The 13,887-nt window shown below is 40.6% G+C and overlaps 1 protein-coding gene across 2 annotated transcripts in view; it reads right to left on the bottom strand.

The window, feature by feature from the left end:
- Positions 1–13,887, bottom strand: part of LOC144692649 (potassium channel subfamily T member 2) — a 794,243-nt gene that overhangs the window by 209,398 nt on the left and 570,958 nt on the right. For both annotated transcript variants that reach the window (XM_078561726.1, XM_078561725.1), the window contains 2 exons: positions 12,298–12,399; positions 9,312–9,395 (listed from right to left, as the gene is read on the bottom strand). In XM_078561726.1, the coding sequence (XP_078417852.1) occupies positions 9,312–9,395; positions 12,298–12,399 (186 nt within the window). The remainder of the gene's footprint in view (positions 1–9,311; positions 9,396–12,297; positions 12,400–13,887) is intronic.

Below are 13,887 nucleotides of genomic sequence, written 5' to 3'. Positions count from 1 at the left end.
ACTCCAAAAAAGTGCAGCACAGAGGGATCTGCGTGTTCTTGTGCATGAAACACAAAAAGTTAGCATGCAGGTGCAGCAAGTAATTAAGAGGGCAAATGGAATTTTGGCCTGTATTGTTAGGGGGGTTGGAGTTTAAAGATGAGGAAGTCTTGTTACAACTGTACAGGGTGTTAGTGTGGCCGGACCTGGAGCACTGTGTACAGTTTTGGTCCCCGTATTTAAGAAAGGATATACTGGCATTGGAGGCAGTTCAAAAGAACTTGATTAGGCTGATTCCTGGGATGAAGGGGTTGGCTTACCAAGAACAGCTAAACAGGTTAGGCCTTTATTCATTAGATCTTATTGAAACATACAAGATTCTGAAGGGGCTTGACAGGGTAGATGTTGAGAAGATGTTTCCACCAGTGGGTGAATTTCAAACTAGGGAACATAGTTACAGAATAAGGGGACAGTCATTTACAACTGAGATGCGAAGGAATTTATTCTCTCAGAGGGTAGTGAATGTCTAGAATTCTCTACCCCAGAGAGTTGTGGAGGCTGGATCACTAACAGTATTTAAACAGGAGGTAGATTGATTTTTGAAATATCGGGGAGTCGAGGGCTAAGAGGAGTTGGCATGAAAGAGGATTTGAGGCCTGGGGCAGATCATCCATGATCTTAATGAATGGCAGGGCAGGCTTGAGGGGCCGAATGGCCTACTCCTGCTCCTATTTCTTATGTTATGTTCTCTTCTAGTTAACTGGTGAGCAGCTAGTCTTATTCAAATCCATTGCTTTTCTTTTTGGATTCTTCTTTCCTAGCTGAAATTCAATGTTTTGATGAATGAATAGCTTACACTTTGATGCCTTCAAGAACAGCGAATAGCTACTGAATTTTTCTCTACCCAACACTGTCGAATATAAATCTGAACCAATTCCTTTTAAAAAAAGATTCACAATTACAACGTCCCTTTGTGCATTTACAGTGGCCCCAAGTGGTCACTGCAGGATTGTGCCCATCCTGGTGCCCTGTAACATTGACACTGCTGGACTTTACAACGAGCTCAGCAAGAGAGAATCTAATTTGCAAGTCATTTGTGGATGCTCGTGCCACTACAAATGCACCTCTGGTACCCCCTAGCTCTTAGGGCCAGAAGATACTCTATCTGCCTGCCTTTGGACAGTGGGTCGCCGAGATCCATCTGCCTGCCCCAAAACCCAAGCTTTCTTCCCAATGGCTCCTCATGTAAAGAGGCTGATATAGGTGTATTTTAAACATTTTTCCCCATTGAATAAATACGTGAATGAGTAAAGTGCAGGGGAGTGAAAATAATTGGGTCGCTCTTTCAGAGGGCCAAATGTTCTTCTATGTTCTAAGATTCTATGAACCATAGAACCATGGAAAGTTTACGGCACAGAAAGAGACCATTCAGCCTATCGTGTCTGTGCCAGCCAAAAAAGAAAAAAAACTAGCCGCCTATTCTAATCCCACTTTCCAGCACCTGGTCCATTGCCTTGCAGGTTACAGCACTTCAGATGCAGATCCAGGTAACTTTAAATGAGTTGCAGGCTTCTGCCTCTGCCAGCAAGCCAGGCAGCATATTCCAAACACCAGAGGATTGGAGGTCTGCAAATGTTTTCCACCATCCTCTAGGTGGAAAAGCTTTTCATGTCCCCTCTCATCCTTCTACCAATCACCTTAAATCTGCGTCCTCTTGTAATTGACCTTTCCGCTAGGGGAAGCAGGCCTTTCCTATATACTCTCTAAGCCCCTCATAATCATGTACACCTCAATTAAGTCATCCCTCAACCTCCTCAGTTCTAAGGAAAACAACACCAACCTATCCAATCTTCCCTCGTAGTTGCAATTTTCAAACCCTGGCAACATTCTTGTAAATCTCCTCTGTACTCTCTCCAGAGCAATTATGTCCTTCCTGTAATGTGGTGACCAGAACTGTATACAAAATTCCAGCTGTGGCCTAGCCAGTGTTTATACAGTTCCAGCATTACACCCTTGCCTTTGTCTCCAATATGTTGCCCAATAAAGGTAGGCATTCCATATGCTTTCTTTACCACCTTATCCACCTGTCCTGTCATCTTCAGGGGCCTGTGGACATGCACTCTAAGGTCTCTCGCTTCCTCTACCCCTCCCAATACTCTCCCATTTATTGTGTATCCCCTTGCTTTGTTTTCCCTCCTCAAATGCATTACCTCACACTTCGCTGGATTGAATTCCATTTGTCACTTTTCACCCACTCAACCAAAGCATTGATATCTTTCTGGGGATGGCTGCTATCCTCTTCACTATCAACTACATGGCTAATTTTTGTGGCATCTGCAAATTTCCCAATTATGCCTCCCACATTTAAGTCCAAATCATTAATCTATACAACAAACAGCAAGGGCTGTCGCTGAGCCAATTTTGGATCCAACTCACCACATTCCCGTGTCCCATGGGCTTTTACTTTTCCTTCCAGTCTGCCATGTGGGACCTTGTCAAATGCCTTACTGAGATCCATGTAGACAGCATCCACTGCACTATCCTGATCAATTCTCTTTGCTACTTCCTCAAAAAATGTGATTAAATTAGTCAGACATGACCTTCCCCTAACAAAACCATGCTGACAATCCCTGATTAATCTGTTCCTTTCTAACTGAGTTTATCCTGTCTCTCTCAGAATTGATTCCAATAATTTTCCCACCACCGAAGTCAGACTGACCAGCCTATAATTTTCTGGCCTATCCCTCGCACCCTTTTTAAATAATGGGACAACATTCGCAGACCTCCAATCCTCTGGTGCCTTACCTGTATCTAGTGAGAATTGGAAAATGATCCTCAGAGCAACCACTATTTCCTCCCTGGCTTCCTTTAACAACATGTGATATAATCTATCAGGCCTTGGAGATGTATCCACCTTCAAGGATGTCAGTACCTCTAGTACTTCCTCCCTCATTATGCTTATTGTATATAATGGTCCTGAATCTAAATAAAGGGAACTATGAGGGTATGAGGCATGAGTTGGCAATGATGGATTGGGGAATAGGCAATGGCTAGTATTTAAGGAATGTATGCATGCATTCCAACAATTATTCATTCCTGTCTGACACAAAAATAAAACAGGAAAGGTGGTTCAACCATGGATTACAAAAGAAATTAGGAATAGTGTTAGATCCAAAGAGGAGACAAAAAATTGCCAGAAAAAGCAGCAAGCCTGAGGATTGGGAGCTGTTTAGAATTCAGCAAATGTGGACAAAAAGATTGACCAAGAAGGGGAAAATGGAGTATGAGAGTAAACTTGCAGGGAACATAAAAACTGACTGTAAAAGCTTCTATAAATATGTGAAGAGAAAAAGGTTAGCAAAGACAAATGTAGGTCCCTTACAGTCAGAAACGGGGGAAATTATAATGGGGAACAAAGAAATGGCAGAAGAATTGTACACATATTTTGGTTCTGTCTTCACAAAAGAGGACTCAAATAATTTCCCAGAAATGTTAGGGAACCAAGGGTCTAGTGAGAGGGAGGAATTGAAGAAAATCAGTATTAGTTAAAAAAATGGTGCTAGAGAAACTAATAGGGTTAAAGGCTGAAAAATCCCCAGGGCCTGATAATCTACATCCCAGAGTACTAAAGGAAGTGGCCCTGGAAATATTGGATGCACTGAGGTGGTCATCTTCCAAAATTCTATAGACTCTGGAGTAGTTCCTACAGATTGGAGGGTGGCAAATGTAACCCCATTATTTAACAAAGGAGGGAGAGAAAAAACAGAGAATTACAGACCAGTTCACCTAATATCAGTAGTGGGGAAAATGCTAGAATATATTATAAAAGACATGGTAACAGAACACTTGGAAAGCATTAACAGGATTAGACAAAGTTAGCATGGGTTTATGAAAGGGGAATCATGCTTAACTAATCTACTGGAGTTTATTGAGGATGTAACTAGTAGGACAGATAAGATAGAATGTGGTGTATTTGGATTTCAAGAAGGCTTTTGATAAGGTCCCACATAAGAGGCTAGTGGGCAAAATTAAAGCACATGAGATTGGGAGTAACATACTGGCAAGATTGAGAATTGGTTGACAGACCGAAAACAGAGAATGGGAATAAATGGGTCTTTTTCCGGATGGCAGGCGGTGACTAGTGGTGTATTGCAGGGATCAGTGCTTGGGCCCCAGCTATTCACAATATATATAAATGACTTGGATGAGGAAACAAAATGCAATATTTCCAAGTTTGCTGACGACACAAAACTGGGTGGGTTGTGAGAAGGATGCAAGGAGGCTTCAGGGTGATTTAGACAAATTGTGTGTGTGGGCAAACTCATGGCAGATGCAGTATAACATGCATAAATGTGAAGTTATATGCTTCGGTGTGGAAAACAGAAAGGCAGAGTATTATTTCAATTGTGATATATTGGGAAACGTGCATGTTCAAAGGGATCTGGGTGTCCTTGTACACCAGTCATTGAAAGTAAATAGGCAGGTGCAGCAAGCAATTAGGAAGGCAAATAGTATGTTGGCCTTCATTGCAAGAGGATTTGAGTTCAGAAGTAGGAGTGTCTTACTCAAGTTATACAGGGCCTTGGCGAGACCACAACTGGAGTATTGCATGCAGTTTTGGTCTCCCTACCTAAGAAAGGATATACTTGCCATAGAGGGAGTGCAGCAAAGGTTCACTGGGCTGATACTGGGGATGGTAGGACCGTCGTCGTATGGGGAGAGATTGGTTCGATTGGGCCTGTATTCACTAGAGTTTAGAAGAATGAGATGGGGATCTGATTGAAACAAATAAAATGTTCACAGGGCTAGACAGACTAGATGCAGGGAGGATGTTTCCCCTGGTTGGGGAGTCAAGGATCAGGGGCCACAGTTTCAGGATATGGGGCGGGCCACAGTTTCAGGATATGGGGCAGGACATTTAGAACTGAGATGAGGAAAAATTTCTTCATTCAGAGGGTGGTCAACGTGTGGAATTCTCTACCACAGAAGGCTGTGGAGGCCAGGTTACTGAGTATATTCCAGAAAAAAATTGATAATTTTTCAGTTATTAGGGACATCAAGGGGTATGGAGAGAAAGCTGGAATATGGTGTTGAGATACAGGATCAGCCATGATCATATTGAATGGCGGAGCAGGCTTGAAGGCCAAATGGCCTACTCCTGCTCCTAATTTCTATGTTTCACACTCTTCTTCATTAACTAGAATGTCTGCATCAACCCTCCCCTTAGTGAAGACAGAGACAAAGCACTCATTAAGATTCCTGCCCACATCTTCTGCATCCACACATAAGTTACCTTGTATATCCCTGATAGGCCCTACCCTTTTCTTAATTATTCTCTTGCTCTTAATGTACTGATAAAACATCTTTGTGTTTTCCTTGAATTTATCTACCAATATTCTTTCATTATCCTACCTTTGCTTTCCTAATTTCCTTTTTTACTTCACCCCTATGTTTTTTATACTCATCTAGGTTTTCTACAATATTAAGTTTTTGTGACTGTCATAAGCTCTCTTTTCTCTGCTTTATCTTACCATGTATGCTTCTGGATAACTAGGGGGCTCTAGACTAGGCAGTATCACCCTTTTTCTTTGTATACACGGTGCCCATAGAAGCTCTGTTTTGAATGCCTCTCACTGCTTTGTTACTGAATTTCCTCCAAGTAGCTGTAAGCAGCCCACTTTCACCAGATCACTTCTCAGCTTTGTAAAATTTGTCTTGCCCCACTTTAGAACTTTTACTCCCGTTCTATCTTTGTTCTTTTCCATAATGATGCTAAATCCAGCTTTATTATGGTCACTATCTCCAAAATGGTCACCCACTGCTACTTCATCCACTTGCCCTGCTTGGGAGTCCTGGTTGTTCCCCTGCTTTGGAACTTCCTCCCATTGGGTTTCATTTGCCCCCATCCAGACACCAATATGCCTCATTGCAATTGGGTATATGACCTCTACTGAGTCAGGGAAGTGAGAATTCCCGGCGTAATCCCCGCCCCCACTGTGGGAGTCACCTCCAGATACCATTGTCCCTGTCATAGTCTTCTTCCAATGCTGATCAGAGGATGCTGGAATTGAGGCAGGTGAGTTCTTGCTGATGGTGGGTACCACTAAACTCCCACTGGAGTTGTGGCAGAAGTCCAGAGAAAATTCAGGCTCATGATATCTGTTCAATGAGAACAGAATTTGCTAAAAGGGTACATAATATAATTAAAAAATCAATTTGAAATTTCAGAGCAACTGGGTAATGGTCAGAAAATATAAAAAACGAATCATTGATTTATAATAGTATTCTGGTCATTATGACAAACACAATCAGAAGACAAATGCTAAGCAATCAAGAAGGAGCTACTATGGCAGAGTTTACTTAGCAATGACAAAAAGACCTACTAGGACATACAGTTGCTTAGTTACCATACGAAGTTTATCACCAATTGCATTGAACTGAAATTTCTTATGTGATTGGTCCAGCAAAGAACCATATTTTGCTGCACAAATATTAACATTTAAGGTTTAATAAAAGGGATAAGATTTGCCTACAGGAGATCCTTCCTTTTAAAATTAAGAAACACAGCTGAAGGGCCAAGGTCCATAGCTTAGGATGCCATTAGGATTGAAAAGTCTAAAAGGGACAGCGAGATAAATCAGCAAGTGGTGCCAATGATGCCAAACCTGAGGCTTTCAGGGGATATCTTTTATTTGGTACATTCTGGAAGGGGATTTGGGAAATTAGGTTTCCTCAGCCTGTGAATTTCCATTCATAATACAAAGGAATTATTAATTTTTAAATTCCTGAATAAACCAAAAGAGAGACTGAGAAAAATGAATGGAATGATCATGATGAGATTGCAATGTCTTGATTTCAACACTATGTGTACTTATAGATTGGGAAGAACATTTGAAAGATTCATTGGAGTATTGATCACAGTAGCATGAATTAAAACAAAGAAACAAAAGGTTAAAATGGAGCGAGCAATTAGAAGATGATGGCAAATATTTTCTTACATTCTGCACAGAGTTAAAAAAAGTCTCATCAAATATGGAAGTAGTTTACAAATCTTTGGCAGACTGGGTTCCATAGGGATGAAAAGGAAACTCGAACAAAAGTGAAAACCAAGCTTTATGGAATGAGTTTTCGCAATTAAAAACATTTGACTTGAGGTCAGAGAAGATGGCGAAATGAAAATTGTCACTAGATGAAGTAGTATTAAAGGTAAGAAGCAATAGAACCACAATTTCCTCCATCGCGATATTAGAAAGAGCAAAGCCACCATCCTTAATCCTCACCACAAACTCGGGTATTTAGCTACTGATTCCCAAAAAAAAAGCAAGACTTGCATTTTTAGAGATTCTTTCATGACACCCCCGAGTATCTTACAGCCAGTGAAATATACTTTTGAAGCACAGTCACTGTTGTAATGTAGGAAACTCAGCTGCTGCTTTGCACACAGCAAAGGTCCAAAAAATAGCAATGTTATAATGATATTGATTGAAATACTGGCCACGACACTAAGTGGACTCTCCTGTGTCCACTCTCCTTACCAACCATTTGCTCAGAGTAAAGTAGACCATCTACATCCCTGATTTTTGATCCCGAACTGAGTTTTAAACAGCACTTTCTATTTATTACCAAACTGCCAAGGTCATCTGCTTCCTCCTCTATCTCAGTTCCTCTGTCACTGAAACTCTTGTACGTGCTTTTTCATTTCCAATCTTGATTACTCTAGTGCTCTCTATTGACCTTTAATCCTTCATGAACGCTACCACACATATCTTGCTCTGTACTACGTTCAATTTAGCCATTACCTCTGCCCGCGCTGATTTACACTGATTCACGTCCTCTAGAATTTTACATTTAAAATCCTCATCCACATTTTTAAACCCTCTATAGCGTCATCTTACTTTATCTTTGAATCTACACCAGCCTTTGCACAAGCTTTGTATCCTCTAACTTGGTACTCTTGTATATTTTGTGTCCTGACTTTCCTTCTTTCAAAATTGATGACAGAACCTTCTATTTGCTGACCTCTTCTCTCTGGAACTTTCTTTCTAAACCCAACTATTTTATCACCCTTAAAGTCCTTCTCAAAATCTATCTTTTCGGTCAATCTACCGATCACCTCTCCTGTCTTCCGGTTTTGGCTCAATGTCAGAAAGAGAGAGACGTGATCCCCTCTCACCAACTAACCAGTTACCCAAATATAGTCACAGCAAGTTGATTCCAGATACATGGTCTAGACATGATTAAATTATGGCTGGACGAGTTCCTTTCTTAGCCAGGGTCCATTGTCCAAAGTGATTTAGTCCAATGGCATGTTCCCTACCAAGTTTAATACACAGGTGATTGGATGTTTTGTGAATGGGTCAGGAGATGTGGACATTAACATTCCTCTATGGTGATTGGCTTTGATGTGTTCTTCTAGACAACCTGACTCCATTGTTAATGGCTTTAGAATTTATAAGGAACAGTCATGCAAATGTTCGGCCATCTTAGAAGCTGCTATATTAAGTCACTGAAATGTTGTTGCTCAGCCTTTTAAAATTCAGCCAATGGTTTCAAAGCAATAAATAAAGTCATTTTCAATATAAAGCATGGTTTTATGACAATGCAGTAAAGAGGTAATCTGAATTCACACAGGAAACCTCTTTCATTATCATTATCAAGTTAAAGTCATTAAAAATCAAAGTGTGTATATTCTGCTTCTGGTTGGTTAGTTGGTTCGTTGTCACCATAGCCTTCGTGGGGCCACTGCCATCATCTTGCTTCTGCTCTGGCTTTCTTCAAGCCTTCCTCAGTCTACATCTCAATGTTATCCACCCATCTGATCTTTCTTCTTCCTCTTTTCTTTTTACCTTCAATTTCTCCTTCAATTGTTGCCAGGACGAGGCTGTTGGATCTTCGTTTCCAATGTCTGCACCTGGGTATCTTTCTCTCTCTAACTGTACTGAGCAGCCCTTTTTATCCATGAACTTCTAGTCTTGATGTAAACCACTCATTTGTCTTTCTGTACATCCAGCTGATTCTGAGCATCCTCCACCATACCCACATTTCAAAAACTGTTAACCTCCTCTCATCCTCTTCCTACAGAAACCAACCTTCGCAACAATGGAGTGCAACACTCCAAACTAGTGAGTGTACTAGATTCTGGTTGGTATCATATCAAAAATCCAGCTGACAGAAACTGGGAAAAATCTGAGCTTTAGCTTAGGGACGTGTTGAACCATGTAAAGAATATTCTGAGCAAAACAGGGTTTCATATAATAAAATGGTTTAAATAAGGCACATAACAAATGCTTACGGAACAACTTACATGTTAGATTTTGAAAAACAGAACTTACTGCACAGAGAAATCCAGAACCTGGTGTGGTATCCAGCCCTAAAAGCAGCCTTGCGATTGAGATCATGTAGTCCTTCACAAATGACTGCAACCAAAAAGAAAAATGCCCAGAAAAATCACTAAAATAATAATAAAATGAATGAAAATGTCTACCGCAGCAAAATGATATGCTGGAACAAACACATTAATATAAAACCATCCTACAGGGTCTATAAATAATTTCTTAATATAGAAAGATAATTGAAGTTCCCAAAAAGTCAATGTTCATCTGTACATTATATCCCCATAATAACAAACGGGAGATCCTGAACACACAAAAAATCATCAAGGCATCCGAGTGGATTTGTGAAGTTAGGCAGATTTCTGTGCTACTTGACTTACGAGCATGACAGTGATGGGCGTTTTTATTATTCATTCACAGGTATCACTGGCAAGGAATGCATTTATTGCCCAGCCCGAATTGCCCTCAGGAAGGTGATCTTGAACTGCTGCAGTTCATGTGGTGATGCTATTCCCACAGTGCTGTTATGCAGCGAGTTTCAGGACTTTGAGCCAGTGATGATGAAGGAACGGTAATATGTTTCTAAGTTAAGATGGTGCCTGACTTGGCAGGTCGCTTGCAGGTGATGGTGTTCCCATGCACCTGTTGTCCTTGTGCTTCTAGGTGACAGAGATCAAAGAACATTGAGGAGTTACTACAGTGCATCTTCTAGATGCTTTGCTGGTGTTGGAGGGAATTATTATTTAAGGTGGTGGACATGGTGTCAATCTATGGGCTGCTTTGTCCAGGGTGGTGTCGAGCTGCTAACACTGTCTAAAGTTAGAACAAAAGCATCATGGGAATGCATCATTATTAATTGTTTATTTTTATGCTTAAGTTTCCATATTTTTGAAATGAGATGTATGTGCATACTGCCCTCTTACATGGTGGCCTGAGGGGCAGAACCATTTTAACTGACCAACTGGTGCTTTTGAAGAACTAGCTTAAGACAGATTAATCGGTACAAAAAGTGGGAGAATTTTCTGTTACTATGATAGTTTTATAACTTTGACCTCAGTTTTGTGGGACTAAACTACCAAACAATACCAAACTATCAACCACATGCATATGGCTAGTCCAAGTTCCCTAACAAGACTGGCAAGTTGGACCATGGCCCAAAATAAATACATTTTGATACTGTTATCACGTCTTTACTGTGCGATTGAGTTCAGGTTTGGGATGAGACGCAGTGAACAAGCCTACTGTCCAGTCACCTGCTCTCCTATCGAGGGAGAATGGGGGGAAACTATGAAAAATAAAGTGGTAAGTGAAAATATGGTTTAAAAGTACAGCATTTCCTACAGTCAATCCATATGATCAGATGCTACCATGTAGGTAATGGCTTCGACAGGACTTTGTTGGCATGATGCAATTGCAAACATAAATCGCCAAAAGACAAAAATTTAGTTTTTTTGTGTAACTGAGTAAGAAACATAGTGCTTTATTAATTGCAACAATTGCACTTATTTATCTATTTATTGTTATTATGGTTCCTCTGCAATTTTCCCACTGAAAATCATTGAAGCTGAAGATGACTGAGCTGAAAAACCTCTGCAACACATTTCCACCAAAGTCAGGGATGCTATGGAACAGCTGGAAAATAAACCTGGATGTGGATATGCTGGATTTTGGCCTTACATTGGGGGCCCCAGGATAGCCTCCCGGACGTTTAGGAACAATGGGCGGAATTTAATGCTCTACCCCGTGGCGAGTCTGGTGGCGGGGCAGCATTTAATCTGGCAGCAGGATGGCAATTGGAAACTCAGCCATTTTCCTGCCTCCATCCCGATTAAGTCCGTGATGGGAGGGCTGGGGATGGCCGGGGACGGCCTTCCCATTCCATCGTTAGTTGCAGCCCTTAAATGGGGGTGCTAGGCTTGCCATGTGGGGAGCGGTGTTGTGCAGTGTTGCTTGCGGGCTCTTGGGGATGACCCCTCATTCAAAGGCACTCAGTAGCTGATCAAAGGGCCCAGCAATGTGACAAGGGGGTCCGCTGAGAGCCATCCCCCTGCCCTGCTGCTGACCCCCTCCCCCATGAACCCCCTTCTGCCATCATCCACCTATGGTTTGGGGTTCAGCGACAATACCACGCTTGGGTGGGTGTCATACCAGCAGATAACACTGCGAAGCAATGAGGAGCTGCTGGCCTCTGATTGGCGAGCAACTCTCAACAGGAGGGACCTCTCCCCACAGAACCCTTGATCCCAGGGATTGGCACTTAATATATCGGGTCTTCATGAGAAAAAGTGACGCAGAGGTGGGCAAGACCCCTGTCACCTCCATTAAATACCGCCCAATATGTAACTGATTGCGGAAGCTGCGATCTCACTGCAGCAAGTACCAACATTCTTCACTTCAAGATTGCAATGTAACAGTTTGCAGGTTTCTAATTATGATAAATTTCACAAATGGACAGAAAACCAATGCCCTTTCTCTTTTCCAAAAGATATAAAAACAACATTTTATAACTATACCGCAAAAAAATATATAATCATCAGAGTTTTGAAGAAGGAAGCTATTTAGGCCGCTCTTTAGCAGCTTGGACAGAGTAACAACAATGACTCTCTGTCCAAATACAGATGGATGTCTTTTTATTTGTAGATACTAAAATAACAAATATCAAATCAAACCTTGTTAGGAGGTAATTTTGGCATTTTGATAGAATCAAACATCTTAATCTATTCCTTGGGTAGCCTGATTATTTTCAGCAGAGCAACGACATTTTGCACAGTTTGATTTATTCGATGAATGTTAAATCAATCCATATGTCAATCAGCCTGCTTAAAAGAACAGATACTAATTTGCAAACCAGGTACAGATATATCAGAATTCCTGATTTGGCAATATTCCAAGACACATTAGGCCAGTGCCATTATGTATTAGGCTTGATGACAGTCTATTGGAGTTGTGGATTTATTTCATTAATAATAACAATGAAAAACACTACCTGGTACAACAGTGTATCTAGCATGCTGATGCTGAAGACTCTCCCAGCAGCAAATGGTTGACGGAACATGAATGCCAGATTGGAACCTTTCTCACGTTCTTTCTGTAGGAGAAACAGATTAGGCTTTGTTTTTAATTTCAGCAGTGCAACACTGCCTCTATCTGGCTAGTGCAAGAATTAAACTTAATGGGCTACACCATAAAGGCTGACAGTTCTTGCATTTTTTTAAGAAGCTACTAGAATTACATAAGAGTTGAAGAATTTTGTAGAATCTTGTTGATTTATTAGTTGTACTTTGATACTCTAATTTTATGCATTATTTAAAAAATACATCATTTTCTATACAAGCAATTCAAAGATGGTGATTGCTGTACCCAACTACAGCAGCAGAGACATTAAAAGGAGAATTGTTTTTACAGTATAACTTCATTATGTCACACAACGTATTTTGTTATTGTCATACTGAGTACAAATATTTAACTAGTCTTTTTTACAATGAGGCTGCAGCTTAGTGCTCTGGTGTTGTGGAAGGGCATTACAATGATGGCATCAGTTGGCCTCAACAGTACTGTATGTTTTTAAAAAATTATTACTGAACATGCTTTGACTGAACAGCACAGATAAGGTCACCTTGGGTTGGTGTGAAGTCACTGCAACATTTACATGTTTCAAAATGGCAAACAGAAGTCTATTTACATTGTACATGACAACTCTGTTAAACAATCCCCTCTTATTAACCATTCTATACTATTGACCATTAAGATATTCACTGGCTTTGTGCCAGTGAAACAACAGTAAATTGGACATTTGTATCTGCATTATTTTTGAAGTAATTGTAATATGGTAAGACGTTAAATATGTGAAAATATAAAAATAGTCTTGAAAATATTAATTAGTAATTGAAATGTAAAATTGGATATATGAAACAAAAATTAAAAAAAGAATCCTGCCAAAAATTAAGTCCATTCTTATTTACGCTAGAAAAATCACAAATGAGCTCTCTGATGGCTCCGTTAGTCATTTCAATGAGAAGCTGAGATGCACAGAACAAGGAGGTCTCAGATTTGATCAACAGCTTGAATTAGCTGCTCTCAATAGGGTGATGGAAGACGTGCTTCAATTATTGTAACAAAATGTTGAATTGGATAGACAAACCAGGTAGAGATATAACTCACAGAAAGTAGTTCACATCTTGAATATTGTGTCCCGCTCTGGTCACAAGAGAGACAACTAAGGGATGGAAATAATTGAGAGAGAAGCCATGAGGCTGATCTTAGCAACAGAGGGTTCTTAGGAAAGTCTGGAGAAACATTAGAAGGAAGTTGAATTCACCCCAGTAGGAAAGGACGAAGAGAACATTTAAAATGGAGTTCCTCCATTGTCACTCCATTCTCCACGCTACTAAAAGGAGTGGTTGATGTGCATAGCATAGATGTGTTTAAGGGAAAACTAGGTAAGTACTTGAGGGGGAAAGGAACAGAAGGATATGCTGACAGGGTTAACTCATGGTGGGAAGAGGATTATGTGGACCATAATCACCGGCATAGGTCAATGGGGCTGAATGACCTGTTTCAGTGCTGTAGATATAAT

Source organism: Cetorhinus maximus, chromosome 17, assembly GCF_964194155.1.
Source record: "Cetorhinus maximus chromosome 17, sCetMax3.hap1.1, whole genome shotgun sequence".
Lineage (NCBI taxonomy): Eukaryota > Metazoa > Chordata > Chondrichthyes > Lamniformes > Cetorhinidae > Cetorhinus > Cetorhinus maximus.
This window is presented reverse-complemented; position numbering and strand designations above follow the sequence as displayed.